The sequence below is a fragment of the Amblyraja radiata genome, chromosome 39 (genome assembly GCF_010909765.2).
Source record: "Amblyraja radiata isolate CabotCenter1 chromosome 39, sAmbRad1.1.pri, whole genome shotgun sequence".
NCBI classification, from domain to species: Eukaryota; Metazoa; Chordata; class Chondrichthyes; order Rajiformes; family Rajidae; genus Amblyraja; species Amblyraja radiata.
In genome coordinates, this window is record NC_045994.1 from 11,233,789 (window position 1) to 11,260,546 (window position 26,758).

The 26,758-nt window shown below is 47.8% G+C and overlaps 1 protein-coding gene across 3 annotated transcripts in view; it reads left to right on the forward strand.

The window, feature by feature from the left end:
• unc5d (unc-5 netrin receptor D) overlaps positions 1-26,758 on the forward strand; it is a 362,879-nt gene that overhangs the window by 297,523 nt on the left and 38,598 nt on the right. For all 3 annotated transcript variants that reach the window (XM_033014104.1, XM_033014105.1, XM_033014106.1), the window contains exons 7-10: positions 805-969; positions 5,423-5,455; positions 13,004-13,189; positions 19,232-19,609. In XM_033014104.1, the coding sequence (XP_032869995.1) occupies positions 805-969; positions 5,423-5,455; positions 13,004-13,189; positions 19,232-19,609 (762 nt within the window). The remainder of the gene's footprint in view (positions 1-804; positions 970-5,422; positions 5,456-13,003; positions 13,190-19,231; positions 19,610-26,758) is intronic.

The following is a 26,758-nucleotide window of genomic DNA, read 5'->3' on the forward strand; positions in this document are numbered from 1 at the left end:
TCATTTTGTTTAAGAGATATGGAAGCAGTCCCTTCGGCCCACCGAGTCCATGCCGACCATTGATCACCCATTCACACTAGATCTCACACTAATGTCTGAAGAAGGGTTTCGGCCCGAAACGTCGCCTATTTCCTTCGCTCCATAGATGCTGCTGCACCCGCTGAGTTTCCCCAGCAATTTTGTGTACCTTCACACTAGATCTCTGTTGTCTGATTTCTTCTTATTACGGGCAATTTGCAGAGGCCAATTGACTTTAAAAACCCGCACGTCCTTGGGATGTGGGAGGAAACCGGAGCATCTGGAGATAATGCACGCTGTCACAGGGAAAACGTGCAGACTCCACACAGACAGCACTCGTGGTCAGGATTGAACCCGGGTCTCTGGCACTGTAAGGAAGCAGCTCTACCATCTTTAGACTTCAGAAATACAGCGCGGAAACAAGCCCTTCGCCCCACTGAGTCCAAGCCAACCAGCGATCACCCCAAACACTAACACTATCCTACACACACTAGGGCCAATTTACAATTTTTACCGAAGCCAATTGACCTACAAGCCTGTCTGACTTTGAAGTGTGGGAGGAAACCAGAGCACCCGGAGAAAACCCAGGCTGTCACGGGGAGAACTTGCAAACACCATACAGACATGCACCTGTAGTCAGGATCGAACCCGGGTCTCTGGTGCTGTAAGGCAGCAACTCTACCGCTGCACCACTGTGCCACAGATATGCATTCTCTGCCTCTGCCCAGCTGAAGGTTGCTGGCAAAGAAAACCTAAAGGATAATGTCTCTGTTTCTCCCTGCAAAGTGGACGGAGGCTGGGAGCCGTGGAGCGGGTGGTCGGCTTGCTCCTCCGACTGTGAGCACCAGAGGGTCCGCGCCTGTGTGGCCCCCGAACCGAGGTACGGAGGACAGCCCTGCGAGGGCGTGGGCCAGGAGTCGGACAACTGCACCCAAGGCCTGTGCGTCCAGAGTAAGTACACTACTAGCGCAAACCTTAGTAAGACTTTAGAGATATAGCACGGAAACAGGCCCTTCGGCCCATAGAGACCATGCCGACCAATGCTAGCCCCTTGCACTAGCACTATCCAACACACTTGGGACAATTTCTAAGGCAGAGATTGATAGATTCTTCATTAGTCCGGGTGTCAGGGGTTAGGAGGGAGAGATAGATCAGCCATGATTGAATGGCAGAGCAGACGATGGGCCGAATGGCCTAATTCTACTCCTATCATTTATGAACCAATGAATTTTACAGTTTACAAAACCCAATGAACCTACAAGCCTGCACGTCATTGGAGTGTCGATGCCAGGCAAGGGATCGGCTCCGATGGTAAGTCCACGTCCCCACAGTGGGGCTCAAAGTCAGTCCCGAGCAAGGCCTCCAGTTCCACGATGTTTGGCCGTAGAGCGACCAGAGATACGATAGGAAAACAATCGCATCTCCGGCAAGGTAAGAGATTGAAAAAAGTTTCCCCCGACCCCCTCCCCCACCCCCACATAAAACAAATTTTTAAAACACACTAAAAATAACAAAATAAAAAAACGACAAAACAGACAGACTGTTGGCGAGGCTGCCATCGTGTGGCGCCCCCTGGTGGTATGGAGAGATAAAGAACAATGAATGAAAGATATACAAAAAAATGTAACGATCAGGCCATTGCTAGCTGTTTGTGGGGTGAAAACGTGAAGCTAGGTCGCGACTTGGGTGGGGGTGGGATAGAGAGAGAGGCAGCAGCACTACCAGAGATGCTTCCTGACCCGCCAAGTTATGGGGCTGTCCCATTGTATGAGCTGATTTGAAGAGTTCTCCCGAGTTTCCCCTGATTCGAACTCGGAGATTTACGGTAATAGCCGCTCGTAGGTACTCGGGGCTCTCGTGGACATTTTTCAACATGTTGAAAAATCTTCACGAGCTTACCGCGTTTCCCGAGTACCTGCCGTTAGCGTTACGAGCCGCTAAGAGACGTCCCGAGCTCCGACATACATTCTACGTACTTACCACGACTTTGGTTTTTTTTTTAAACTCGGGAGTTCTCTTGAGTTAGCTCGTACAGTGAGACCGGCCCTTTACCCCAGCATAAACCAGCCTCTGCAGTTCCTTCCTACTGCAGTCAGGCTCGAGTCTGCTCTGCCATTTAAGTGGATTATACTGATCCATCTTCCCACTGATTCCCCGATTGCATATCGACCTCAGCGTTCAATGTCCCCAGGGACTGAGATTCCGGTTCGCTGGGACTGAGATCGCCAACACTCCAAAGGAAGACATTTCACCCTCAGGTTTTTTAAATGTCTGACCTCTCATCCTGCTCCAGTGGAAACAAACTTACAGATCTGCCTTGCCAATCCCTCTCAGAATGTTATCTCACCGAGAGCACCTCTCATTGTTACAAACTCGGTGGAGCAGGGCTCAGCTTTCGCTCTTCAGGAGATAACATCCTTATCTGAGGAATTAATCTGGTGAATCGTGCTGCCCTGATTCAAAGGCAAGAGCAGGCAGTGTGTGCGCTGCTTTTCAATGTGTTTTCCCTTTCATTGTAATAAAGAAATGAACCCTTTCCATCCCATTTCCCAGAGTGGGCGGCAGGGTGGCGCAGTGGTAGAGTTGCTGCCTTGCAGCGCCTGGGAGGCCCGGGTTCGATCCCAACCACGGGTGCTGTCTGTACGGAGTTTGTACCTTCTCCCCGTGACCTGCGTGGGTTTTCTGCAAGATCTTCGGTTTCCTCCCACACTCCAAAGACGTACAGGTTTGTAGGTTGTGTGGGAAGGAACTGCAGATGCTGGTTTAAACCAAAGATAGGCACAAAAGCTGGAGTAACTCAGCGGGACAGGCAGCATCTCTGGAGAGATGGAATGGGTGATGTTTCGGGTCGAGTCTCTTCTTCAGACTGGTTAATTGGATTGGTATAAGTGGAAATTGTCCCTTGTGTGTGTCGGATAGCGTTAATGTCCAGGGATTGCTGGTGGGAATGCGGAATGCCCTATTTCCGCGCTATATCTTTAAACTAAACTAAACTAAATATTCCTACGATTCATCAAATCTTGAACAATCCACTTCTTGCTAATATCCATCAAAATTATCTTCTCTGGTCCGTTTTAGATTAGTTTTGTTTCGTTGCGTTTAGAGATAAAGCTTTGTGCAAATTCTCCCACATATTTCTAAAGTATTTTCCAAGATGTTAATAAAAATAATAAAAAGTTTTATGGTATCCATTAATAAACTGTATTGACTACATATTCCATTAATTTAATCGTGGGCAGTATTAGCGTGAATATTCAATAAAATGAAAGAATGATGCCAAGTGTTTGTAGAGCTATACGATACGGTTTACTATACAAAATGTTTCTGACTAATGGAGGAATTGGCTCATGGACTGTTTAGTTTAGTTTAGTTTAGAGATACAGCACAGAAACAGGCCCTTCAGCCCACCGAATCCGTGCTGACCAGTGATTCCCGTACAGAAGAACTATGCCACACATGAAGGACATTTTACAATTTTTACCAAAGCCAATTAACCTACAAACCTGTACCTCATTGGAGTGTGGGAGGAAACCGGAGCACCCAGGAAAACCCCAAGCAAACTCCATACAGACAGCACCCGTAGTCAGGATCGAACCCGGCGCTCTAAAGCAGCAAATCTATCACTGTGCTACCGTCCCACCCTATACTGTAAATTATATGCTCCATTTATATGCTCCACTCATAAGATTATGTTCAAACGTTTTAGGAGTAGAATTAGGCCATTCGGCCCATCAAGTCTACTCCGCCAATCAATCATGGCTGTTCTATCCCTTCCTCCATTCTCCTGCCTTCTCCCCATAACCTCTGATGCCTGCGTTAAAATCTGAATTTGCCTTATCTTCAGTGATCATTGTTGTTAGTAAGTTTCTCCATTACTTTTATCATACCAGGCTATCTTAATACTTCTCCCCAGCTCCCTCAAGTTCTTATAAAGCAGATGAAGGAGACACCAAGGTATACCTCTCATGCACAGAATAGTGAAAGGCTTAAATAGAGTGGATGTGGAGAGGATGTTTCCACTAGTGGGAGAGTCTAGGACTAGAGGTCACAGCCTCAGAATTAAAGGACGTTCTTTTGGGAAGGAGATGAGGAGAAATGTCTTTAGTCAGAGGGTGGTGAATCTGTGGAATTCTTTGCCACAGAAGGCTGTGGAGGCCAAGTCAGTGGATATTTTTAAGGCGGAGATAGATAGATTCTCGATTAGCACAGGTGTCAGAGGTTATGGGGAGAAGCCAGGAGAATGGGGTTTGGAGGGAGAGATGGATCAGCCACGATTGAATGGCAGAGTAGACTTGATGGGCCGAATGCAGAATCCGAGGCAATTGAATGATATGAGGATATGAGTATTGATTTCAGTATTGAGTGAGTGTGAAGAAGGGTCTCGACCTGAAACATCACCCATTCCTTCTCTCCAGAGATGATGCCTGGCCCACTGAGCTACTCCAGATTTTTGTGTCTATCATTGGATTCTCTAGCCAAGTAACCCTGACTTTCTCTCTCTCTCCGTCCCCCCCCACCCCCCCCCCCCTCCCCAACCTAGTTCTCTGACTAGTTTCACATCAAAGGGCCTAATGGCCTACTCCTGCACCTATTGTCTATTAATGTTGCTGATTGTATGCCCCATTGTCAGCTTCCCCTCAGCCAACAACAATCCATTCTGCATTTCCTTGACCATGGTCGGCTTTGATATGTCCTTTTCACACCTCACCCTTCCACATCTCTAGTCTCCCTCTCCTCCGACTCTCATTCTGAAGAACGGTCTCGACCCGAAGCGTCGCCTGTTCCTTCTCACCAAAGATGCTGCCCGTCCCGCTGAGTTACTCCAGCTTTTTGTGTCGGTCCTCAACTAAAAAGTTGTTCCAGGTGTTGGAATATGAATATTCTATCGTGGATCAAACAGTCAAACGACTGTCGTTCATTTGCAAAGAAACTGCGGGGGAAGTGGTTGACATCGTTTCCACGCCGCCCAGTCTCCAGTTGGAAGAGACAACATGGCTGACATGTTGACTTTGATGGGTCTGCCAGCCTCTCTTCACGGGCTATTGAGAGGGGAGACCACGGGGGAGATACGAATGCTGTCACTCGCTCTGCGTGGAGATCCATGGAGATGCGTCTGCTGCCAGTTGAGCTGGCACATATCTGGAGCTACTGGGAAGACTTGGCAACCCACGCCTCACCTGCCCCATCTGCCAGCCCACGGAGAAAGAGACACGGTGAATCGCAGTCGGGAAAGAAATATTTTTTATTTTGAAGAAAGGCACAAAACGCTGGAGTAACTCAGCGGCTCAGGCAGCATCCCTGGAGAGGAGGAATGGGTCTCGACGTTTCGGGTCGAGACCCTTCGTCAGACTTGAAAGATTTTTTATTTGCTAATTGTTATTCTCTCTCCTGTTTTCCTTCACAGATCAACCACCCCTGCAGGAGGTACAACCTCAAAGTAAGTGCGCGTCACGATTCCCGGTTTGATTATGCCGCGATAAAGAGCGCAGGGCACGCGCGAGGCAGAGGAGACCGTTTGATAGCTTCATCAATCTGGAATAAGTTAACAGCCTCTTCATCGCCTCTGGCCATTTTAAGGGAGAACATGTCTTCAGTAAATAGGCACAAAAATACATTCTGCAAATCTGCCTTCAGTCGTGTCATTTCCATATAAACCTCTCCCTTCCTTGCAAGTTATTCCTTTGAAAGTTTAGGATCAGCCATGACAAAAAGGAGTCTCTGATGTGCCAGTTATATGCGAGGTAGTCTCCTGTCACTTTATAATGAGGCAATATACCGGATCATTTTGTATTCCTTTAATATTGTAAAGGGCCTGTCCCACTTACGGGATTTTTCTTTCGGCAACTTGCCGGCATCCGTCATAGTGGCAGCGTGTCTCCGAATATTTTCAACATGTTGAAAATCCAGCGGCGACCAGAAAAAGGTACGACTCTTTGGGCGGCTTCTCACGACCGTACAGGTGACATGTCGCGGGGTGACGTCGTGGGTAGTCGCCCAAAGAGACGTACCTTTTTCTGGTCGCCGTTGGATTTTCAACATGTTGAAAATTTTCGGGGACCTGCTGCTGTGACTATGACGGGTGCCGGGAAGTTACCGAAAAAATCCCGTAAGTGGGACATGCCCTTCTTCTGCACCAGCCCCCACCATGCCTTATAGTCACAGCGTAGAAACAGGCCCTTCGGCCCAACTTGCCCACATCGACCAACATCGACCAAATCTGAGGAAGGACATTATTGCCATAGAGGGAGTGCAGAGAAGGTTCACCAGACTGATTCCTGGGATGTCAGGACTGTCTTATGAAGAAAGACTGGATAGACTTGGTTTATACTCTCTAGAATTTAGGAGATTGAGAGGGGATCTTATAGAAACTTACAAAATTCTTAAGGGGTTGGACAGGCTAGATGCAGGAAGATTGCTCCCGATGTTGGGGAGGTCCAGGACAAGGGGTCACAGCTTAAGGATAAGGGGGAAATCCTTTAAAACCGAGATGAGAAGAACTTTTTTCACACAGAGAGTGGTGAATCTCTGGAACTCCCTGCCACAGAGGGTAGTCGAGGCCAGTTCATTGGCTATATTTAAGAGGGAGTTAGATGTGGCCCTTGTGGCTAAGGGGATCAGAGGGTATGGAGAGAAGGCAGGTACGGGATACTGAGTTGGATGATCAGCCATGATCATATTGAATGGCGGTGCAGGCTCGAAGGGCCGAATGGCCTACTCCTGCACCTAATTTCTATGTTTCTATGTTTCTATGTCCCTTCTACACTAGTCCCACATGCCTGCATTTGGCCCATATCCTTCTAAAGCTGTCCTACCCATGTACCTGTCTAAATGTTTCTTCAATGTTGCAATAGCCCCAGCCTCAACTACCTCCTCTGGCAGCTTGTTCCATACACCTACCACCCTTTGCATGAAAAAGGTTACCCCTCACGTTCTTATTTGGGTGGCGCAGCGGTAGAGTTGCTGCCTTGCAGTGCTTACAGCGCCAGAGACCTGGGCTCAATCCCGGCTATGGGTGCTGTTGGTGCGGGGTTTGTACGTTCTCCCTGTGACCGCGTGGGTTTTCTCCAAGATCTTCGGTTTCCTCTCGCACTCCAAAGACGTACCGTTTGTAGGTTAATTGGCTTGGTATCAGTGTAAATTGTCCCTAATGTGTGTAGAATAGTGTTAATATGCAGGGATTGCTGGTTTGGTGTGGACAGTGGACCGAAGGGCCTGTTTCTGCTCTATATCTCCAAACTAAATCTTTCCCCTCTCACCTTAAACCTATGTCCTCTGGTTCTTGATTCCCCTACTCTGGGCAAGAGGCTCTGTGCATCTACCCGATCTATTCCTCTCATGATTTTTATTATTGGTTGTCAAGCTTTGTTTTTTTTTTGCATATCCTGCCCCCAAATCCGATGGACCCATGTCTCAAAGTTACTTTGACAGTAAGCATGCAGGTACAGCAGGCAGTGAAGAAAGCGAATGGCATGTTGGCCTTCATAACAAGAGGAGTTGGGTATAGGAGTAAAGAGTTCCTTCTGTAGTTGTACAATGCCCTAGTGAGATCACACCTGTAGTCTCCAAATATGAGGAAGGATATTCTTGGTGCAGCGTAGGTTCACCAGGTTAATTCCCAGGATGGCTGGACTGTCATATGTTGAAAGTATGGAGAGACTGGGCTTGTATACACTGGAATTTAGAAGGATGAGAGGGTATCTTATTGAAACATGTAAGATTATTAAGGGATTGGAGACGCTCCGGACACGCTTAAGAATAAGGGGTAGGCCATTTAGGACAGAGATGAGGAAAAACTTTTTCACCCAGAGAGTTGTGAATCTGTGGAATTCTCTGCCTCAGAGGGCAGTGGAGGCCGATTCTCTGGATGCTTTCAAGAGAGAGTTAGATAGAGCTCTTAAAGGTAGCGGAGTCAAGGGATATGGTGAGAAGGCAGGAACGGGGTACTGATTGGGGATGATCAGCCATGATCACATTGAATGGCGGTGCTTGCTCGAAGGGCCGAATGGCCTACTCCTGCACCTATTGTCTATTGTCAAAAGAACTGCAATTACACAAGTTTTCTTTGCCAACATTCCCCTTTCTCAACTTTGTTTCATTTTACAATGCAGTCCTAGCTTCTTTATTGATGATCTCAGATATGGACAGTAAAAGCTTGACTTCCAGATCTTTTATTGCAAACTCGTATAGCATCAGACCTCTCTACCCATTAAAATTAATAACCAAGCACAGTGCCTGTTGTACGATCACAGCTTGCAATAAAAAAATCATAAAGTGCCTGAGTAACTCACAGGGTCAGGCAACATCTCTGGAGGACATGGATAGGTGATGTTTCGGGTCGGGACCCCTCTTCTGAAGAAGGATTCCAACCTGAAACAACACCTCTCCATGTGCATAGATATTCTTCAGAATATTCTTCAGAACATCCTAACCTGAACCATCACCTCTCCATATCTTAGATATTCTTCAGAAGAAGGGTCTCGACCCAAACCCTCACCTATCCGTGTTCTCCAGAAATGCTGTCTGACTCGCTGAGTTACTCCAGCACTTTGTGGATTTTTTCTTTGTAAACGAGCATCTGCAGTTCCTTGTGTGCCCAGCATGCACTATTTCGCAATGGGAACCTGAGTTCATGGTGTGTAGATCCCCGTTTCCGCGCTAAACCCTAAATCTGCACTGCTATGAAAACTGTCACATCTCCTCTACTCTACCCCCAAGTTCTGAGGAAGGTCACCGATCTGTAATGTCGACTGGTTTCCCTTTCCACAGATGCTGCCTGACTGGCTGAAGTCTTCCAGCAATCTCTGGTTTGGTCTCAGGCTAACCAACATTGTCTACCCGAAAGATAGACTCTAAATGCTGGAGTAACTCAGCGGGACAGGCAGCATCTCTGGAGGAAAGGAATAGGTGACGTTTCGGGTCGAGACCCTTCTTCAGAGTGTGAGTCAGGGGAGAGGGGAAACGAGAGGTATGAAGAGGTATGAAGAGTTACAAAGAACAAATGAATGAAAGGTATGAATTCCTGGCATGTCAGGACTTTCATATGAAGAAAGACTGGATAGACTCACTAGAATTTAGGAGATTGAGAGGGGATCTTATAGAAACGTACAAAATTCTTATGGGGTTGGACAGGCTAGATGCAGGAAGATTGTTCCCGATGTTGGGGAAGTCCAGGACAAGGGGTCACAGCTTAAGGATAAGGGGGAAATCCTTTAGGACCGAGATGAGAAGAAACTTTTTCACACAGAGAGTGGTGAATCTCTGGAACTCTCTGCCACAGAGGGTAGTTGAGGCCAGTTCATTGGCTATATTTAAGAGGGAGTTAGATGTGGCCCTTGTGGCTAAAGGGATCAGGGGGTATGGAGAGAAGGCAGGTACGGGATACTGAGTTGGATGATCAGCCATGATCATATTGAATGGCGGTGCAGGCTCGAAGGGCCGAATGGCCTACTCCTGCACCTATTTTCTATGTATCTATGTATCTATGTAAAAAGGACAAATCTAAGCCAGCCACGATGATCACGGAGAGATGGAGTCTTAAGGACTTGGCTGTCATGGAGTAGTGTGGAGGAGTGTGGACTTCGTCCTGAACGAAATCTTCACACGCTACCAGCCTGTCGCGTAACTGATGGCCAAAGTGGGACAGGGACAAGAAGGTATGCCTACTTGGAGGAGATAGTCGACCCATGCCTAGGGCAGTCTTTAAATATTAAAAAAAACACTGATCATAAGGTCATATGTGATAGGAGCAGAATTAGGCCATTCGGCCCATCAAGTATACTCTGCCATTCAATCATGGCTGATCTATCTCTCCCTCCTAACCCCATTCTCCTGCCTTCTCCCCATAACCTCTGACACCTGTCCTAATGAAGAATCTATCTAGCTCTGCATTAAAAATATCCATTGACAGCCTTCTGTGGCAAAGATTCACCACCATCTGACTAAAGAAATTCCTCCTCATCTTCTTCCTAAAGGAAGGTCCTTTAATTCTTTGGCTATGACCTCTAGTCCTAGACTCTCCCACTAGTGGAGACATCCTCTCCACTTCCACTGTATCCAGGCCTTTCACTATTCGGTAAGTTTCAATGAGGTCCCCCTTCATTCTTCTAAACCCCAGCGAGTACAGGCCCAGGGCCTTCAAACGCTCATCGTATGTGCATGTGACAAATGAATGTGAACCTTGAACCTTGAACCCACTCGTTCCTGAGATCATTCTTGTAAACCTCCTCTGGACCCTCTCCAGAGCCGGCACTTCCTTCCTCAGTTATGGTGCCCCAAATGTCTCACAACACTGCCAATGTGGTCTGACCAGCGCCTAATAGAGCCTCAGCCCCAGCATTACATCCCTGTGTTTGTATTCTAGCCCTCTTGAAATAAATGCTAGCATTGTCGATACCCTTCTTCAGATTGCGTGCCAGAGAAGGGGTAAACTAGAGATATGGAGAGGTACAAAGAAGAAAAGAATGAAAGGTATGCAGAATGTCAAATCAAAGCCAACAGCCTTGATCAAGGAAATGATGAGCACCAAAGTAAGCCTACTTTGAAGAGATTGTTTACCCATGTCAAAGGAAGTCTGTAAATTAATTTTAAAAACTGATGATATCCCAGTCACATTCTGGGAGACAAATAACCCTTGGATAATCTTTAATTTTCACCTAACGAACAGCTAACAATGGCCTGTTTCTTTTATCACGGTTACTTTTTTGCCTATCATTCCTTGTTCTTTATCTCTCTACATCATTGCCTATACCTCTCGTTTCCCTTATCTCTAACCAGTCTGAAGAAGGGTCTCGACCCGAAACGTCACCAAATTCTTTCTCTCCAGAGACGCTGCCTGTCCCGCTGAGTTACTCCAGCATCTTGTGTCTACGGTTTAAACCAGCATCTGCTGTTCCTACATACGACAAATAGGCCTCTCTGCTTTAACAATGTACTGGTTATGTATGTACGTAACCCCATCATAAAAGATGCATTGACTGAAATAATTGAAATATGTGAGCTAAATGAGTTTTTATGGAAATAACTAATTTTGTTACACTGAGCAGACTGTGATTTAATGAATCTTGTTCTTATTACTTTGTGCAATGTGCTGGAATTTATTTTCCTTTAAACAGCTGCAACTGGTTAATTGTCTTCAGGTGGATTAAGTGATATAATCATTAGGTGTTATGAGGATATTCATTATAACAGGGTTTTTTGCTAATCCTACCATGCCTGCAGTCAGATGGTTAGCAGTGCCTTGTGGACGAACAGGCAGCCGCTCCAAGTGTGCAAGTGCACGCTACAATATGCCCTGGAGTGGAGTGGGGTGGGGTGAGGGATTCTCCCCCCCTCTACATTAGGGACCTGGGGTGGAGGCTACTGCACTTAGGAGTCTCTGCAACCTGTTTCTCTCGCGGTTCACAAACGCACCAGCCGCCTGCCCCAGTTGCGGGCTGGATGAGTCTGTGTTCCACATGTACACGGAGTGTGTGAGGTCGCAGCCCCGTGTTACAGTACCTAAAGGGGGCTGCTCGCTCCTTCTGTCCGCACTTCTCACACCCACCATCCTCATCTTTGGACACCCTGTGTGCGTAGGGGAGAGGGTTTGGGGCTGGAGATGTCCTGGTTCGGTTGCTCCTGGGCCTGGCCAAGCTGGCCATCACAAGGTTACATCTGCACCCGGGTGGCACAAGAGAGGGACTACGGGCTGTCCACGGGCACCATGGGAGGTGGGGTTCTGGGACCACTGGGCACTGTGGGGGGTGTGATGCATCTTTAATAAAGATGGGAAATATTAGTTAAAGGAAAATACACATTGCTTGTATTGTGGTGGTGGGTTTAGCTTTGAATTATTTGGCTTTGTAAATAGTATTGTAAATACGTGAATAGATCTATTTTTGGATGAAAACAACCAGTGTGCTGTGTGTCAGAGTGTCTGTGATGCCCCCACCACCCACACACACCACCCACATACACACACACACACACACACACACACACACACACACACAAAGCTGCGTTGACTCTTCCGTGAATGCTGGTCGCCGCAGGGAATCGAGCGTATTGTAGATATTGTGTTATAATAACCGCCTGATGTAATGTGACAAGTGAAAGTCTGTGTTATCTTCTGTACACTGAAAAATGCAGATACTGAATAAACTCCTTGTTCGGAAGGGGGAAAAAATCAGCATTGACATCACTTTGATATTGTCCTTTGGCCTTTGGACTTTAGACTTTAGTGATACAGGTCCACTGGGTCTGTATCGACCAACCATAACCCTATATGTGTGTGTGAATGTGTGTGAGTGTGAATGTGTGTGAGTGATTGGTGGTGGTCGGAGGGGCCGTAGGCGCAGATTGGCAGCCACGCTTCCGTCAGTCTGCCCCAGGGCAGCTGTGGCTACAGAAGTAGCTTACCACCACCGAGTGTGACTGAGGAGTGAATGAATAATGCGATGTAAAGCGCCTTGAGTATTAGAAAGGCGCTATATAAATCCCATCCATTATTATTATTATATATACACCAGCGCTATCCCCCACACTAGGGACAATTTACAATGTTGTACAATTGTAAACTGGAGGAACAGCACCTCATATTTCGCTTGGGCCGTTTACAACACAGTGGTATAATATTAAGTTCTCTAACTTCCATTAAACCTTGCATCCCCTCTCTCTGTCCCTCCCTCACCCTAGTCGTTTCACCGTCATCCTGTTGAGTTTCATTGTCTATAACTCACCTAGCCCACAGATAACGATGGAGTATTTATTTGATCATTGTAACCTCTTTGCACATCTTTCATTCATTTGTTCTACATCCCTCTATAACACCCTCTTTCATCTCTCATTTCCCCTTTCCCCCCGACTCTCAATCCGAAGAAGGGTCTCGACCCCAAACGTCACCTATTCCTTTTCTCCAGTGATGCTGCCTGTCCCGCTGAGTCACTGCAGCTTCTTGTGTCACAACGGAGGCCATTAACTTCAGATTTGCTCTTGTCTTTCTGCGCAGGTATTGAGACCAACAGTGATGTGGCGTTGTATTCTGGACTGGGGGCGGCAGTGATTGCAGTCGCTATGCTGGTGGTGGGCATCACATTGTACCGGAGAAGTCAAAGTGAATACGGTGTTGATGTTATTGACTCCTCAGCTCTGACCGGTGGCTTCCAGTCCTTCAACTTCAAGACAGTCAGACAGGGTTAGTGTGCTGCACAGTTTAATATTAATGGGCCTGTCCCACTTAGGGTATTTTTTTAGACGACTGTCATAGACTTACAAGGTCGCCAAAAAAGATAAAACTGTCTATAATACATAGAAACATAGAAAATAGGTGCAGGAGTAGGCCATTCGGCCATTCAATATGATCATGGCTGATCATCCAACTCAGTCTCCTGTACCTGCCTTCTATAAATCTATAAAGAATCATTACTTTAACAGCAACAAAAAGACAATGTCTGCACCGGCGCCAACCTACGTTAACCTGGCGACAACTAGGACAGCACCTACGTCAGGAGAAGTCAAGCTACGCTCATAGGCGTCAAACCCACAGTCGCCGACTGTCGGTGAAAATGTTTCAACATGTTGAAAACCCAGCGGCGACCAGAAAGACGCGACGGCTCTTTGGGCGACTGAGGAGACGACACGCGATCATACAGGAGACACCCCGGCAACCATGTGGTGACAGCCTAGTCACCTGTAGTCGCCTAAAAAATCGCCTAGGTGGGACAGGCCCTTAACTCTTACAGCGTTGTTCATTTGAACAGCTTGTGCTGGATAATCTGTGGGTCAATTATTTATAGTGACATTATTTATAGAGTTTAATAAAATGTGCTTGAAGTGTATTGGGAATGTGAACTGGTTTAGTTTAGAGATACAGCACGGAAGCAGGCCCTTCGGCCCACCGAGTCCGCGCCGCCCCGCGATCCCCGCACACTAGTGCTATCCCACACACACCAGAGACAATTTACAGTTTTACTGAAGCCAATTCATCTACAAACCTGTACGCCTTTGGAGTGTTGGAGGGAACCGCAGAAAACCCACGCAGGTCACAGGGAGAACGTACAAACGGCGTGCAGACAGCACCCTTAGTCAGGATCGAACCGGGGTCCCTGGGGCTGCAAGGCAGCGACCGTATTGCTGCGCCACCGTGCAGCCATAAAGTAAAGCCCCTGTCCGCTAATTGGTACTCGTACTCGCAGCATGGTTGTAGGAGGTGGAGAGCGAGAGGGTGACAGAGAAGAGAGGAGGGTGAGGGAGTGGATGTGAGAGAGGGAGAGCACAGAAACAGGCCCTTCGGCCAAAATCATCCACACCGATCAAGATGTCCCTTCTTACCTGGTTCCATTTGCTCGTCCCATTTATCCATGTTTAGACAACATCCCCCAATAGCTTTCCAAGTGCAGTTTAAATGTTGTAGTATCTGCCTCAAATGTCCCCTGACAGATCATGAGAGAGTGTGTGTGTGAGAGAGAGAGAGAGAGAAAGAGAGAGTGCCTTGGAAGGAAATTGTCAATTGTCCCAAGTGTGTGTCGACAATAGACAAGAGGTGCAGGAGTAGGCCATTCGGCCCTTTGAGCCAGCACTGCCATTCACTGTGATCATGGCTGATCATCCACAATCAGTACCCCGTTCCTGCCTTCTCCCCATATCCCCTGATTCCACTATCTTTAAGAGCCCTATCTAACTCTCCCTTGAAAGCATCCAGAGATTGGCCTCCACTGCCTTCTGAGGTGGAGAATTACACAGATCCACAACTCTCTGGATGAAAAAGTTTTTCCTCATCTCTGTTTTAGATGATTTCCCCCTTATTCTGAAACTGTGGCCCCTGGTTCTGGACTCCCCCAACATCGGGAACATGTAGAATAGTGTAAGTGTACAGGGATCGCTGGTCGACGTGGACTCGGTGGGCCAAAGGGCCTGTGTCCACGCTGTATCTCCAAATTAAACTAAACTAAAAGAAAGAGAGAAGGAGAGAGCCTTTGGGAGAATCGTCAAGATTCTGCTCAACTGACCCATTTAGATGAGTGTAGTTTAGTATTCAGCAAGGAGGTGCAGGCACTGTTAATCTGCCTTCTGAGCACTGCGTGGATGGACTTCAAACGTGCCACTTCAGCAGGCAGCAATGATAAAGGTCATTGTCACGTTGCGGACAAGTGCTCAGTGGATGTGAACAGAGAAGCATTTACTTTATAAGAATGCGGGGACTTAAGGGGAAGTAGATTGATGAGTTCAGAACAGTAATTTTCTATTTGAATCATTATGATTGCTTTCATAATTGCAGGCAAGTACACTTGGACTCAGAAGCACTGGGATAAACACATAAACTGAATCAATTGAAGTCATTTTGCCCAATGGTTATTGTCATTGACAAAATGCTCTGCCTCTCCTTACACAGTTGATTAATACCCCTCCGAAACCACTCTGTAATCAAAATGAATTCTCTCAAAACACTGGTTAAAATGTTGGTCTTTGGTTTTGTAAATCCCTACTTAGGAATGATTGATAGATTACAAATGACTTGTTAGCAACCCCCAATAGTAGGGGATTTTAACTTTCGCATTATAGAATTGTTTGCCACAGAAGGAGGCCAAGTCAATGGATATTTTTAAGGCAGAGCTGGATAGATTCTTGATTAGTACGGGTGTCGGGGGTTATTGGGAGAAGGCAGGAGAATGGGGTTAGGAGGGAGAGATATATCAGCCATGATTGAATGGCGGAGTAGACTTGATGGGCCGAATGGTCTAATTCTGCTCCGATCACTATGATAATTCTCTCCACGCTCCAATTACTGGAAAATGTCTTTCTTCATGCAACAATTCTTTGGAACATACACAGAACGTATTTGAGGTATTATTTGTGTCTAAAGAATGGCCCTGACCAAAAACATCACCTGTCCATGTTCTCCAGAGGTGCTGCATGATTTGCTCAGTTTGTCCTTTTGTGCATCAAACAGCATCTGTAGATTTATTTTAGAGATACAGCACGGAAAGAGGCCCTTCAGCCCACCATGATCATCCTGCAGACCATCGATCCCTGTACACGATGCATTAGGGACAATTTACATTTTTTACCAAAGCCAATGAACTCTACAAACCTGTACGTCTTTGCAGTGTGGGAGGAAACCGGGGAAACCCACACGGTCACGGGGAGAACGTACAAACTCCGTACAGACAGCACCCGTAGTCAGGATCGAACCCGGGTCTCTGGCGCTGTGAGGCAGCAACTCTACTTCTGCGCCACCGTGCCTGCCCTTTGTTCTTTGTTTCTACAGCGTATTTGGGGTATTTGACCTGGGGCAGTGGGAGGAGTGACTAGTCTCTTCATCCTGAAGGAAGTTACATTGAGAAGGGTAGAGTTCCATAGGTGCCACCAACTTCCAATTGTGAATCATCAGGGCAGAATCAGTAAGGTTAGTCCACTCCCTCATCTGCTCTACTTGCTGAAAGACCACAGTAATCCATAGCAGCCCCCATGGTATCAACTCAGAGGCAAGCATAGGGCTTTAAGCATACAGCTTTAAGGTGAGGGTGGGGGAGGGTAAGATTTAACAGGAACCTGAGGGGTAACTTTGTTTACATAAAGGGTGGCGGGTGTATGGAACGAGCTGCCGGAGGAAATAATTGAGGCAGGTACTATCACAACGTTTAAGAAACATTCAGACAGGTACACGAATAGGACAGGTTTAATAATAATACATTTTATTTGTGGGCGCCTTTCAAGACTCTCAAGGACACCTTACAAAATTTAGTTAACAGAATACAAAACATGTAAGCGGAATGAAACAAAACAAAAAATAACGACAAAAAAATAAAAAATAAATAGTAAAGACATCAACAATACACAATTCAAAGACACAATTCAAAGAGAGAGCAGCGGCAGCTAATCGCGCCAGCGTTCACTCTCCCTTCCGGCAGCCATCTTGGAAACGGAACAATAAGGATCTTTAACATAGAAACATCCCCCCACAATGGTTGCCATTATGGGGGAAGGCACAAAGTCCAGTCCCCATCCCCAGTTCACCCATAGTCGAGCCTATTGAGGCCTCCACAGTTGCCTCTACGGAGGCCCGATGTTCCAGGCCATTCTCGCCGGGAGATGGTGCTCCGGCGTCGGGAGAGTCCTCTCAGCGGCTAGGGACACCTGGAACGGCCGCTTCCTTACCGGAGACCGCGGCTTCCGAAGCCGACAAGGCCGCGACGGTTGGAGCTCCACCACTGCCGATCTCATCGAGAGATCCCAGGCTCCAGATGTTGAAGTCAGCGCCGCCGCCCGCAGCTGCCCGCTCCGCAGACCCGCAGCTCCACGATGTTTTTATCGGCGGTCTTCAGCTCACCGGAGCACCAGCGCGGCGACCCAGGCAAGGCATCGCCCGCTCCACTCCGCAATAGCGTTCCAACGCTGTGCCGCCACCGAAGCCGAGGTGCTGGGCGGTCCCCTCGGGAAAACGCCGCTCCAGGCCCGCTGGTAGGCCGCGAGGACGGGTCAATGGTGCAGCCTGGAGAAAAGCTGCCTCTCCGACCAGGTAGGGACCTAGAAAGTAGTTTCCCCCTTCCCCCCCCCCCCACATAAAAAAGTCTAGACCTCCTAAAAACAAACATTGAAACTCACTAAAAATTAAAGAAAAGAGTGAAAAAGATGGACAGCTGCTAGCTAGCAGCCGTGCCCCAAGATGGCGCCCCCTATCTGGTTTAGAGGGATACAGGCCAAATGCAGGCAGGTGGGACTAGTGTAGATGGGACAAAATGGCCGGAGTGGGTAAGTTGGGCCGATGGTCCGGTTTCCATGCTGTAAGACTCTATGACTATGTGTCAACTCGAGGATATCTGGGTCAAATGAGGATCAAAGCAATGGGGGATTAGAACAAAGAAATTCAGACTGAAAATAGAGTGTGGTGGGGTGGGAGGGAGGGGGGGGGGAGGGGGGATGAACAACTGAAGGTAAACAACTCAGCCACAAATGACCTTGGGCTGAGTGTTGTAGGCCAGGGAAGGTGTGATCTCAAGAGAAACAAAGTGGAGAACTGTGGAACAGGTAAAACAACTAGGGAGGAGGAAGTGTGGGGGGGGGGGGGAAGGAGGAAATAGTGGGGAGGGGAGGAGAGTGAATTGAAGTTATTTAAATTTAGAGAATTCAATGTTCATACCGCTGGTTTGGAAGCTGCCCAAGCGAAATATGAGGTGTTGTTCGTCCAGTTTGCTTGTGGCCTCACTCTGGCAGTGGAGGAGGCCCAGGACAGAAAGGTCAGTGTGGGAATGGGAAGGGGAATAGCTGGCAACTGAGAGATCTTGTGGGCCTTGGCTGGGCAATTTGTTTGCTGGGCAATTTGTTGCAAATCGTTGAAAGTGTCGTTGTAGATTTGTTCAAGACGGCGGGAAATTTGTCCAAGATGGCGCCCAAACCAGGTGACTATATGCGTGCTAACTACAGAAGCAGATCTACAAACACATATCACAATCGCTCCACACTCTTAAATCTCTATTCATACACCAACATTTAGAGTCATAGAGTGATACAGTGTGGAAACGGGCCCTTCGTCCCAACTTGCCCACACTGGCCAATACGCTGGTCGCATCTACACTAGTCACACCTGCCCGCATTTGGTCCATATCCCTCCAAACCTGTCCTATCCATGTACCTGTCTAAAGGGCCTGTACCACTTTCCCGAGATACTCACGAATTCTCCCGAGTTTTCCCCTTGATTCAAACTTGGAGAATGTCCGTAGGAGTCAGTAGATATATCGTAGCGGCTCGTAATGCCAGCCGTAGGTACTCGGGGCATCAGGTAAGTTGGGACGTTTTTTCAGCGTGTTGAAAAATGTCCACGAGTTTTTAAAAATAGCCCCGAGTACCTACGGCTGGTATCTCCGAGTTTGAATCAAGGGGAAAACATGGGAGAATTCGTGAGTGACTCAGGAAAGTGGGACAGACCCTTAACTGTGTTGGGATAGTCCCAGCCTCAACTACCACTGGCAGCTTGTTCCATACATCCATTATGTGGAAAAAGTTACCCCTCAGATTCCTATTAAATCTTTTCCCCTTCACCTTAAACCAATGTCCTCTGGTCCTCGATTCACCTACTCTGGGTAAGAGACTTCTTATATTAACTAAGATATTCACTGTAAATAGCTCGATTACGATCATGTATTGTGTTTCCGCTAACCAGATAGCAGGCAAGAAAAAGCTCTTTGCCGTACGTGTGACAATAGAACGAAACTGAAGCTTTCTCTGTCCGTTTTCCTAGGTAATTCTCTGCTGCTGAACCCATCGCTTCAGCAAGACCTGACGGTGAGCAGGACCTACAGTGGACCCATCTGCTTCCAGGAGCCCATGGGCAAGGAGCTCATGAACCAGTCGCCCCTCTTTGACTCTCTGCCGGGGATCAAGGTCAAGGTCCAGAGTTCTCTCATGGTGTCGCTGGGGGTGGCTGACGGAGTGGAGTACCAGGGGAGGGTATCGTCCCGCACCTACCCCCGTAACAGCAGGGTGGCTGACAAAATGCACCACCCACGAAGCAACGCGTCCAGCTCTCAGCATCTCCCCGCTGCCCTCGCTGGGGCTGGGGACCGGACCAGCGGTATATTCGGGTGCCTCGGAGGATGTCTGGTGGGACCCGCCAAAGGTATGGAGCCGAATTTACCGAAACCTCCCGGCTAGTGAGCTGCCAGCGCAAGGTGGTGGAGATGGGCCACTACCACCAGTCTCCGCCACCAATGACCTCAATCAGTCCAATTACCTGATTGAAACTTAAGGGCCTTGTCCCACTTGGCGATTTTTTTCGGCGACTGCCGGTATCATTGACTAACGTATCAGGTCACCAAAAATGACGACATTTGACGAGCAGTGTTTTTCCAAGTGTCGCAACATTTTTTTTGTCGCCACTAGATTTTTAAATATTCAGAATCTTTTGGTGACACTGATATGACGCCGGCAGTAGCCGAAAAAATCGGCAAGTGGGACAGGCCCTTAACCGAATAGTTAGCTGCCAGAGGAGGTGCTAGAGAATTACCTCATTGAAACTTAACGAACAGTGAAAGGCCTGGATAGAGTGAACGTGGAGAGATGGTGAGGGAGTCTAGGACCAGAGGTCGTAGGACGATTCTTTAGATAGAAGATGAGGAGGAATTTCTTTAGTCAGAGGGTGGTGAATCTGTGGAATTCATTGCCACGGAAGGCTGTGGAGTCCAAGTCAATGGGTATTTTTAAGGCGGAGATTGACTGATTCTTGATTAGTGCGGGTGTCAGAGGTTATACGGAGAAGGCAGGAGAATGGGGTTGACAGGGAGAGATAGATCAACCATGATTGAATGGCGGAGTAGACTCGGTGGGCCAAGTGGGAGGTGAGGACCACGTGGAGAAGGCAGAGGAGTAGACCAGCCGCCATCAAACTGAACAGTGGGGTGGGTTTGAGAGGGCCAGGTCTGAAGAAGGGTCTCGGCCCGAAACGTCACCCATTCCTTCTCTCCAGAGATGTTGCCTGTCCCGCTGAGTTACTCCAGCATTTTGTGTCTATGCCAGGTGTTCATGTCAACCGATTCAGCCACTTGCCCGTCCCATCCGTACCACGCACCCATTGTTAAAGTCAGGCCGGTGTGATCAAGTTAAAGTGCCCTTTGAGGGGGTTTGATGGAAGTGGAAAGACATCGGGCGAGATTAATCAACTGCAAAGCGATGGACTGCTCTCACTGGATGTCCTTGCTGCTGTTCCAGCTGCAATTACTCTTGGATTAGTTGTTGCATCAGCTGACAATCCTCAGAGCTGGGCTCGCTGCTGAAGGATTAGCTTTCAGCTCGCACCATATGGTACTCTGTAATTACGCCGATGGTGAATGATTCAATTTCTGCAGTTGACGAGAGCCCCGTGCAATTGTAATGGGAGCGGGGAAAATGTGGCCGTTCATCTTCTCGTTTTACACTGTCCAAGTGTGGCCACCGGCATTTATTCATCGGCAAGTGATTTATTCCCCAAATCAAACCCTTCCAAATCTTAGAAAATGATTAGATAGCATTCACAAACTCATGGATGTGCAGCTCTGGACCCCAGTTGAACATCGTCAGCAGCTCAATAGTCTTTCTTGTCATGGTCAGTCCCACCACAACGCTCCATGTCTCTGTAACTCCATCCATCTCCACCCCTCGCTATGATCTCTGCACTCCTCCAACCCTGAGATCCACAACGTACCACCCAAGACTCCTCCAACCTCATTCCTCTCTCTTCTCCTTTGATCATCCCTGGGTAGAGTTCTTGGTTTCTTGGTCCTCCAAAATATTCCAAATGTGGATGTGGAGAGGGTGTTTCCACTCGTGGGAGAGTCTAGAACCAGAGGTCACACAGCCTCAGAATTAGAGGGTGTGAGGGAGACATTTCTTGAGTCAGAGGGTGGTGAATCTGTGGAATTCTTTGCCACAGAAGGCTGTGGAGGCCAAGTCAATGGATATTTTTATGGCAGAGCCCTTCAAACACTAGATTGAGTGTTCAGGTTGATGAATGGGGTGAAAATAAACAGGGCTGCTTTGTCTGGGATGGTGTAAATCTTCTTGACAGTTGTCGGCTCTGTGCTGATCGTGTCATAAGGTTATAAGATCATAAGTGATAAGAGCAGAATTATGGGCCTGTCCCACTCAGGCTATTTTTAGGCGACTGTCAGTCGTAGCAGGTCGCCGAAAAACATTCTTCGACATCAAATTTGAAATAGAATCATTACTTTAACAACAAAACAAAAACAAAGTCATCACCAGCGACAACCTACGTTAACCTGGTGACGACCACGATAGCACCTACGTCAGGAGAAGTCAAGCTACGCTCATTGGCATCAAACCCACCGTCGCCGACTGTCTCCGAAAAATTTTCAGCATGTTAAAAATCCAGCGTCGACCAGAAAGACGCTACGACTCTTTTGGCGACTGAGGAGACGACTCACGACCATACAGGCGACACCCCTAAGTGGGACAGGCCCATGAGGCAATCACTCAGTAACATTTTTTGAGATAGGCGCAAAATGCTGGAGTAGCTCAGTGGGTCAGGCAGCTTCTCGGGAGAAAAGGAATAGGTGACGTTGAAGGTCGAGATCCTTCTTCAGACTGAGGGTCCGTGGCTTATCTTGTGGAGATTCTGCACATGGAGCAGACAGAATGCGTAGGAAGGAACTGCAGGTGCTGGTTTACACCGAAGATAGACGCAAAATGCTGGAGTACCTCAGCGGGCCAGGCAGTGTCCCTGGATAGAGATATATTCCTTCTATTTAAGGGACGACAGATGGCGCAATAGGCTAAGTGTTCGGCTGGCAACCGGAAGGTAGCCGGTTCGAATCCCGCTTGGAGTGCATACTGTCGTTGTGTCCTTGGGCAAGACACTTCACCCACCTTTGCCTGTGTGTGAATGTGTGTGAATGTGTGTGAGTGACTGGTGGTGGTCGGAGGGGCCGTAGGCGCAGATTGGCAGCCACGCTTCCGTCAGTCTGCCCCAGGGCAGCTGTGGCTACAGAAGTAGCTTACCACCACCGAGTGTGACTGAGGAGTGAATGAATAATGCGATGTAAAGCGCCTTGAGTATTAGAAAGGCGCTATATAAATCCCATCCATTATTATTATTATTATCCACAGATGCTGCCTGGCCCGCTGAGTTACTCCAGCATGTTGTGTCTATCTGCAGATGCTCCACTCTGCGTAATTTCATCTGTTAGAACCCTCCTGCAATTTAAATTCAGGCTTGACTTTCAGAAAACACATAAAATGGGGAAACATAATTTATTGAATATGCATGCAATTTCTGGAATAGATAAAAAGGCTAAAAATATATGCAGAAAGAGCTGTTTATCACAGGAGATAATATTGTTATGTTCACGGACCTAGAACGGAGCTCTTAGGTCATATGTTTGATTTTTTTCAGTGTTATCTTCATTAAGGTGAAGAATATTGGTGCTGGAGCAAGGAATAGTTTTAGTTTTTAGTCGTAGTTTAGAGACAACAGCGTGGAAACAGGCCCTTCGGCCCACCGAGTCCACGCCGTCCAGCGATCTCTGCGCACTAGTTCTATCTAGCGACACACCAGGGACAATTTACAGAAGGCAATTAACCCACAAAGCTGCACGTCTTTGGAGTGTGGGAGGAAACCGAAGCACCCGGAGAAAACCCACGCGGTCACAGGGAAGAACGTGCAAACTCCGTACAGACATCACCCGTAGTCAGCTCTCCGACGTTGTAGAGTGACAACTCTATCACTGTGCCGCCTCTGTTCTCTGTTCGACTGTTCATTAAAAATCTCCAGCCACATGCAGCACAATGATAGAACAAGTGGGTTAGTGGGTTTTCTCCGAGTGTTGTGCGGTAGACTGAGACTGAACCCCCCCCCCCCCCCCCCCCCCCACAAACCCCCACCCCCCAATCCCAATCTTTGCACATCCCCCAAGCCTTTCCACTTTAATTTCATGTTTCATGTAGTTTGTGTTTTCAAGACTGTTTGCTGATCAATTACCCTCCTGTATTAAATAAAGTTCTATCGTATCGTAAGATTATTGGCACCAGTGTCCTGGTGAATAAATGCTGCTCAACCAACATCAATCAGGTGGTGATTATGGAGCCAGTGGTGGAAAATGATTGTGCATTCATTGGCTTCCAAGATCCCTACTTACAACAGTGTCTGCACTTCAGAAATGCTTTGTCGGTGGTAAAGAGCTTTGTTGCGACCTAAGGTTGTAAAAGATGCATTAAAAACAAAACATTTTGTTTGTAGACCTTTTCATGAAATGCTAGAAGTCAGTTTGTACCCACAAGCCTATTGCTTTTGTGTAAAGACAAGAAACTGCAGAAGCTGGTTCACACAAAAGGAGTGTAGGAAGGAACAGTAGATGCTGGTTTATACCGAAGATAGACACACAGTGCCTATCAGTAACTCAGCGGGACAGGCGGCATCTCTGGAGGACAGGAACAGATTACTTTGGATCGAGACCCTTCTTCAAACCTGGAAGTGAAGAAGGGTCTCGACCCGAAACATTATCTATTTCTTCTCTCCAGTGATGCTGCCTGCCCTGCCTTTTGTGTCTATCTTCTTACACAATAGGACACAGTTCACCCCCCCCCCCCCCCCCCCCCCCCACACCTCACCCCCCACCACCACCCCATTCGTTCTGAAGAGGGGTCCTGATCCAAAACATTGCCTATCCATGTTCCATCTTCTCCAGAGATACTGCCTGAGCCGCTGAGTTACTCCAGCTTTTTGTGTCTATTTTCCCCTGGTCTGCTCTCTCTTCTATCTCCAGCTCTCGTGATGTTATCAATGTATTCCTCTGCCACTTGTTAGCCCTTCTGAAAGTCTCTCTTTGCCGCGCAACGACACAACATTATCCAACCATAATTCTGTCCGTGATTGAGTCATTTACCTGCTTGAACTATTTCCTCAGTTAGACTCTAGGACTGTTGTATGAAGACTGCTGTGCGACCATCTGGTCCTCTGCCCGTCCATGTCCCCAGCTCATGGGCTGCAAGTGAATTCGTGCCGAGAGGCAGCGTTATATTTTCTGCAGATTTCTTAACTGAAAACAGATGGGGTTTGAGATCATGAAATTTGAGCTTCAATGTCTCAAAATATTATTCCGTGTGTTAAAATGGCTTCTCTCTGAGAATGCTGTACCACAGTGACAGCCAATAATCAAATGTGGTTTAACTTTTGGAAGGAAGGGGCATTAACATTTTATTCCTCCGATTGTCTCCATTGCACGCACCATCTCTGATCTGTGCCAACATGTGTACTGAACTCAAACTGGAAGAACAGTTTGATCGAGGGGAATCATTCTTAGTCAGTAGTAATAAGGATGGTCACCTACAAACTGCCCCTTCATCGGCGGTCCCTCGAAACGAGCATGACTGTCCTCTCATGGAGGACGCCTGTGCGTGACTTTGTTTAACGTGGGGAGACTGGTGCACAGACAGCCACCACACGGTCCTTGACAGATCTGGGTCAGGATCCAGTGACATGGAGTCCAAGACGACTGGAGACCCTTTTCTGCTGCAGCCTTCATCCGCCTTCCCAGCCGTTGTGACGCTCCACAAAGGTCAGCCATCGCCCTCCGCCTGTTCCACTGTTGAGGTCTTGGTTGGATTGCTCTTTGTTAGATACCTCCCCCTCGACCTTACCGCCAAGGGTGGCCCTAGCTGGAGCATAGCTCCAGACGGCATCGCTCTCAGGATCTCAGGTCCACACAAGCTTCTCCACCACGACAAGGTGACAATCCACATATCGTGCCTACTGATGTTGATTTAAGGTCACAGTAGAGTCTAAGAATCATACAGCATGGAAATAGGCCCTTCGCCCCACTGGGTCCATGCTGACCAGCGATCACCCCTTGCTCAACCACTATCCAATACGCTCGGGATAGTTTACAATTTTACCGAAGCCAATTAATCTACGTCTTTGGAGTGTGGGAGGAAACCAGAGCACCCGGAGGAAACCCACGCAGTCCCGGTGCGAACGCACAAACTCTGTACAGACAAGTACCCGTAGTCAGGATCGAACCAGGACCTCCGGCGCTGTAAGGCAGCAACTCTACCGCTGCGCCACCGTGCTGCCTCTGTTCGAAAAATTCTCACACTTTTTGATTTCGCAAAAATCTCCAGCAAAACACAGCTCAGTTACAGAGTGAGATTTTTGTGCGTTCTCCTCGTGTCCACGTGTGTTTTTTCTGGGTGCTCTAGTTTCCTCTCGCACTCCAAAGACGTACAGGTTTGCAGGTTAATTGGCTTCTGTAAAATTGTCCCCTGTGTGTAGAATAGAGCGAGTGTATGGGGTGATCGTAGGTCTGTACGGGCTCGATGGGCCGAAGGGCCTGCTTCCGCGCTGTATCTCCACAAGTACAACTAAATTCCAAAGACGTAGTTTGCAGGTTAATAGGCTTTGTTAAAATTGTAAATTATCCCTAGTGTGTAGAATAGTGCTAGTGGTCGGCACGGACTCGGTGGGCCGAAGGGCCTGTTTCCGCACCATATCTCCAAAGTCTAAAATCCAAAGAACGGCCTTCAGTCACAGATGTCCCGTGGTGTTCAGATGGCCAGTCCACAGGGACTGATGAGCACTCTGCATCACGCCGCACTGGAATTGAATACAGTAGATGGCAAAGGGAATTAGTGATCAGAGCACAGATGGAGATGAGGTGACATTTCTAAATTACCTCTTTCAGACAAATGATAGCGTGCAGGTATTGAAGGACTGCCTGAGGTTCAAGCATTGCAGTGCCAAGCCCACACAGGCTGCCATTCACACTTCTGCTCTCATAATGAAGTTCAATTTAAAATAACAGCAGAGGACCTTCAAGCTCAGCATGGTCGCAGAATAACCCATTATTTGGAGTTGTTTGGAGCAGTCAGCGGCTGCATTTCTCGAGCTGCATGTCAGTTTATGATAGACATTCGACTTTGTTTTAGACGTCAGCGATACAGTGAGGAGACCAGCCCTTTGGCCCAGCGGGTCATCGCCGACCAGCAAGTCCGCGCCGACCGGCGATTCTCGCACTTTACCACCACCTTAGGCGCTGGGGCAATGTACACATTTTTTCACACGTCAGTTAACCTACAAACCTGTACGTCTCTGAAATGTGGGAGGAAACTGGAGCACCTGGAGAAAACCCACGCAGGTTCACGGGGAGAAAGTACAAACTCCATACAATAAACAATAGGTGCAGGAGTAGGCCATTCGGCCCTTCGAGCCAGCACCGCCATTCAATGTGATCATGGCTGATCATCCCCAATCAGTGGGCTGTCTCCACCTCTTCCTTTCATC